This window comes from Gossypium arboreum, chromosome 8 (assembly GCF_025698485.1).
Source record: "Gossypium arboreum isolate Shixiya-1 chromosome 8, ASM2569848v2, whole genome shotgun sequence".
Taxonomy (NCBI): Eukaryota; Viridiplantae; Streptophyta; class Magnoliopsida; order Malvales; family Malvaceae; genus Gossypium; species Gossypium arboreum.
Genome location: NC_069077.1, coordinates 141,280,391 through 141,286,205, shown reverse-complemented (window position 1 = coordinate 141,286,205; position 5,815 = coordinate 141,280,391). Strand labels below are relative to the sequence as shown.

The 5,815-nt window shown below is 31.2% G+C and overlaps 1 protein-coding gene across 1 annotated transcript; it reads left to right on the top strand.

The window, feature by feature from the left end:
* Positions 1-246: 246 nt before the first annotated feature.
* On the top strand, positions 247-2,266 carry LOC108467889 (dof zinc finger protein DOF2.1). The gene is made up of 2 exons (XM_017768701.2): positions 247-521; positions 1,214-2,266. Exons 1-2 carry the CDS (start codon positions 495-497, stop codon positions 2,000-2,002), a joined length of 816 nt encoding a protein of 271 aa, XP_017624190.1. The 5' UTR covers positions 247-494; the 3' UTR covers positions 2,003-2,266.
* Positions 2,267-5,815: the final 3,549 nt, after the last annotated feature.

The following is a 5,815-nucleotide window of genomic DNA, read 5'->3' as shown; positions in this document are numbered from 1 at the left end:
ATATGCATGAATTAAATCTATAATTTTACATATAGCACATGGCTAATACCAAAATTGCTATAGTTCAGGTTACCACTAAAATTTAAAAATACAAGAATTAAAATTAACCAAAATAAAATATAAATATTAATCTACAACTTTCGCATAACATAAGGACTAAAAGTAAAATTTAACCAAACAATAGCTTATAAACATAAATAAAAATAAAATTTTATTTTTCCTTATTTCAAATAGGGGTAGGGGGGTGTCTTTGCTTTATATATATTAAAGGGTTGCCCTTATTTTCTCTTCACTTTCACTTTTGCTTTTGCATGCCTTTGAGTTTATCATTACCAAACACAACCCCATATCTCCTCCTCCTCCTCCTCTTCTTCTGCTACTGCAGTTCTTAGTTCAAAGAACCCCCCAAAGAGTGTTAGAATTCTTCTAGCACTGTGTTGGGTTTTGTTTTTTGTTTTTTTTTTCTCAGTTTCACTTTCTTTTTTGTTGCATGGATGGATCCTTCAAGCAGACAATACCAGGTACATATATATATGTATATATATACATATAAAAAAGTTTTTGTTTTAGTTTCAAGTTCATGTTTTTTTTTTGGGGGGTCATGGTTCTTTTGATTTGATTTTAGATTGGAACATGTTTTAGTCTTTGTTTTTTTTTTTTATTATTTATAATTTTAAGTTTTAGTTTGAATGTTCTGATTAGCTTCATTTGGGTTTTAATTGATTAATTTTTTTTAAAACCCTTTTTTTGTTAGTGAATTATAGAGAAAAAAAATTCAAAATAATCCTCAAATTTTCTCCTTTGATGACCCCACTAATGACACCAAAATCCCCATCATTTTTATCTATCATCCAATGTCACAAAACATGCATTAAATGAATCAAAATATCAAAATGTGCTTTTAAGCCCTTGAAATTTTCATAATTTTAAAATTTTTAGTCCTTTTACTTCTCTTCTAAGGGATTCAGTCCCTATATTTTTCGAGTTTAAGATTGTAAGCTAAATTGTTAGTATAAATTTTTATAAAAAATTATATTCCAATGAGTATTTTTTTATTTTTTTAATTTCAAAATGTAATAAAAAGAATTTTAATAATCTTAATAATAAAAGAAAAATAAAGGATTTTATTAGACATCTAAATAAACTGAGTTTAAATGTTGTCATCCTCGTTTCTCGTAAAAGAAAAAAATTGGACTAAGATTATATTTTGTAGGAGATGCCTAATCCTACATTGGGAAACATGATGGTTTGCACCAAAGGAAATGAACAACAAGAGAGGAAACCAAGGCCACAACCAGAACAAGCATTAAAATGCCCAAGATGTGATTCAACCAACACCAAGTTTTGTTATTACAACAATTATAGCCTTTCACAGCCAAGGTATTTTTGTAAGTCATGTAGGAGATATTGGACCAAAGGTGGCACATTGAGGAATGTTCCAGTGGGTGGAGGGTGTAGGAAAAACAGAAGATCATCATCATCATCATCAACATCATCAAAAAGGAGTCAAGATCATCTATTTATGTCATCCAATACCAACCTCCTACCAGTTGATACTAGTGAACTCTCCTTAGCCATTGCTAGGCTCCAAAAGCAAGCCAATGTTCACTTAGGGTTCGACGAAAATGAACTCCCCGTTCTCGGAAACCCTAACAGCTTCGGCCTTCTCGGTAACCAGAACCATTTCCAGGGTTTTTATAATTATGGGTTCGAAAACAGCGGTGGGGAAACGATGATGTTACCGTACAACAATGACGAAGAAATCATCAGTGATGCAACGATAAGGACGACATCGAATGGTATGGTCGCGGCGATGAAACAAGAGGTTGTTAGTGATGGTAACAAAAGTGATGAGAATCAAAATCAATGGGGTCTCCAATGGCAACTCAATGGTGACCATGGGAATAATTATTATAACATGGTTGATTTTGACTCGGTGAGAGAAAATTGGAGTGGACTCAGTTCAACTTGGCACGGACTTCTTAATAGTCCTTTGATGTAGAACAATGGAAGTCCTTTGATGTAGAACAATGGAAGTGAACAAGTGTTAGGACATTTGGGTTAATTCCAAGAATGGTCCTTAGTACTTTCTTTTTCCTTTTGTTTTTTTTTTTATTTTTCTTTTTATTTCTCCCTATTATTGGTTGACAAAACTAATGATATTTTGCATGAATTTTGGAGCTAGTTTTAAAAGAAGAGATATTTGGGGGTCTAATTCTGTAATTTTCTTATAGTTGGGTATTGAAAGCTGTTGTTGTTTCCTAGATATTATATTATATCACCATTGCTTCTTGGTCACTTTCATGTTGATTCTAGGAATGTAACAGCATGTTGTTTATTTGATTATGACCCGAAATTAAAAACTCGATTTGCTTAATCTTCATATAAACTTGATTTAATCGATTTGAATAAAAAAATTTCGAATCATTTAAACACAATGATCTGAACTCAAAACAACAAAAAATCTTAATCATTCGAACAAATAACTTAAGATGAACTAAATTTGAAATGATTAAAATCCGAAATGACTCAAACCTATAATGTTCTAATCGAAGAAACCTTGAGCCTTAGACTAGAATGGACCAAACCATAAATGATATAAACTCAAAATTGAACCAAAAATTTTAAAACCCAAACTGATATGACAAGATAAAAATCTAATTGAATGATTGAAATTGGAAGAGAGAAATTATAGGGGAAAAAAAGAATTCGTACCAAAAACACAATCACAAATCCTTTTATTTTTTTTTAGTGAATTACAATAACAGATAAAATCAAAATAGCAACGCAACTAGCGCGATTCGAATTTAGCTTTATATTTATTGTTTAACAAATATGTCTTGGACTGGCCTAAAATAATGAAAGAAATTATTCATGGACTTTCTCAATTTGGGCTCACCAACGGCACACTTGATATATAAGTGAAAATATATGAAAAAAAATTGGTTAAAGTACCTAGGAGGTCCCTATATGATAGGGACTGGATCAAATTAGTTCATCTATTATTATGTGGATCAATTTTGTCCCTATACTGTTAAAAAGAATCAAATAAGTAATAGGATTAACATTTTTTGTTTAAAAATATCTTAAAAATTATTTTTTTCATTTGCATTTCAATTCCAAACAAAAGATTTTATTTATAAAACTATAAAACTTTAAAATATTAACTCTATTAAACAAGAAATGATATATTTTTAAACAGTAAATGTTACCTCTATACTAATTTGACTTTATTTGATCATTTTTAATAGTAGAGGACTAATTTAATCTAATCTCTATAATTTAAGGACCTTTCAAATATATTCACCGAAAAAATTAAGAAAACATGAATAAGAAAAAAATTATCGAGTGGTGCCTGAAAGGCCCCTCTATTATAAGGACATAGTCAAATTAATCCCACTACTGTTAAATGGATCAATTCAGTCCTTATATTTTTAAAAAGAATCAAATAAGGTAAAATTAGAATATAGTTAACATTTACCGTTTGAAAAATATGATCTACTATTTAATAGAGTTAATATTTTTAAAATTTTTTTATGGTTCAATTAACAAATAAAATTGGACGAGATTAATCTATTGAGCTAATTGAATCGAGAATTTGTGACCTAAATATGATACACTAAATGAAATAATTGAAACTCGATTTAATTGATAAAATTAAATTTTCGAGAATTTTAAAAGTTTAAAGAGTCGTTGTTATAAACCATTAGGGGTTAGAAAAAATAAGATTTTATATGACTTAATTGTAGCAATTAACAAATAGTAATCTTATACACATATCACCCATGTATTATAAACAATTAATTTTACAATTGTAATAAAAGCACCAATTAATTTTTATATGAAGTTTTAATAAATATATTTATTACAATATTTTTCACCTATATCGTAAGTGTATAAAAATCTAATATATATTTAAATCCAGCGTGTCATTCTATCTAATACAAGGGGAGTTTTTCTTAATAGAGACTTGGTTGATTGTAGTTGAGAAGGGTTGACTCTTTCAAGAGAAGTCTTCAAAGTATCAATCATCGGGCAACCAATTAGATCCACAAAATCAAGGGTATTGTATGTTGGAAAAAAATCCAGTTCGAAAACGGTTTTCTTGCATAGCGGAAAATTATAATTTTGAAAATTGAGCCGGTTTATGATATTTATAGCAATAAATCATTTACCGTAATTATACCTATATTTTCGGCTTGACGGATCCTTGTCGTTCCTGACATTCAACCGAATGGTCTTCTTTGTTATTCTCGTACCACGAATTGCTTCAAGTGTGGGCTCGAACGAATTCGAATAAAATATACTAGGGTTTGTCGTCCCGTATATTTAGTATGAGGGGATTTTAGGCCTCTCTTATATCAGATCCAATTATAAGTATTTCTTAGACTTTTAACCTAGTACTTTATAATTAAATCCAACCTAATACTTATTTTTCCATTTTCCAAAATGTTAGAATTAAGTGACCCAAATTCTTATTTAAATAAAATACGATGGAAAATAAAATAAAAGTAAAATCCATATAGAACTAAACTTCTTTTATTTTATTTTAGAATAAGGTTTTAAACCTTATTAAACTCCATCTATTTTATATTGATTAGATAAGGTGTTTCAATCCTACTAGAATATGGCTTTGCAAGCCTATAAATAGACATAGTCTATTCCTCTTGTATTTGAGTAAAAATTTTTCGACATAGTGAATTTTCTTCTCCTCCGCCTGTGGTTTTTTTCCGAAAGGGTTTCCACGTAAAATTTATGTGTTCTTTATTTTTATTTATTTTATTCTATTTTATTTTTCACAAATTGGTATCGAGCTTAGGTTATTCATCTCGATCACAAGAATGGCGTCTTTGAAGTATGAAATTCATTGTTGGACATAACACCGATTTGCGTTGTGGCAAATTAAGATGCAAGCGCTTCTTGCAGATGGATCTAGAGGATGCCCTGCTAGGATAGATAAGATGCCTTCGACATTAACAGATGAAGAGAAGAAGCGTAAGGATCGAAAGGCATTAACACAATTACATCGCATTTGTCCAACGAAATTTTGCGGGATGTGATGAAAGAGAAAACCGCATTGCATTATGGAAGAGGCTAGAACAAATATGTATGTCGAAAACTCTAACAAGCAAGTTGCATATGAAGCGGCGTCTTTATGCTCATCGTTTGGAGGAAGGTGCGTCAGACACGAACACTTAATGTGTTTAAAGAAATTCTCTCAAACTTGGAGGCCATGGAGGTTCAAGATGATAAGGAAGATCTAGGGTTGATTCTACTTTGTTCGTTGCCCGTCTTATTCAACCTTTAGAGACACGATTTTATATAGCCATGAGTCTCTCACAGTTGATGAGGTTTATGATTCTTTAACCTCGTATGATAAGATGAAGCATCTTGTGGTTAAACCCAACTCTCGGGAGAGGGTCTCATTGTTCGTGGGAGACAAGACCGAATGTTGATGATGATCGTGGTAGAACACAGAACGGAATCCTCGTGGTAAATCTAAGGGTAGATCGAAATCTTCAAACAGAGGTAAAACTTGCAACTTCGCAAGAAGAAAGGGCACATTAAATCTGAGTGCTATAAGCTACAAAATAAGATTAAAAGGGAGGTGCGAATCAAAAGGAAAACAACGGAAAATTCCGGTGAAGGCGATGTTGTAGAAGACTACAATGATGGTGAACTTCTAGTTGCTTCATCAATGATTCTAAAGTAAGCGAGGAGTGGATACTTGATTCAGTGCACCTTCCACATGAGTCCCAATCGGGATTGGTTTATAACTTATGAAACAAGATCTCAAGGTGTTGTTTTGATGGGA

Coding starts and splice junctions, on each gene's coding strand:
- LOC108467889 (XM_017768701.2), top strand. CDS start 495: ATGGATCCTTCAAGCAGACAATACCAG. Junction 522..1,213: donor CTTCAAGCAGACAATACCAG/GTACATATATAT, acceptor TATATTTTGTAG/GAGATGCCTAATCCTACATT.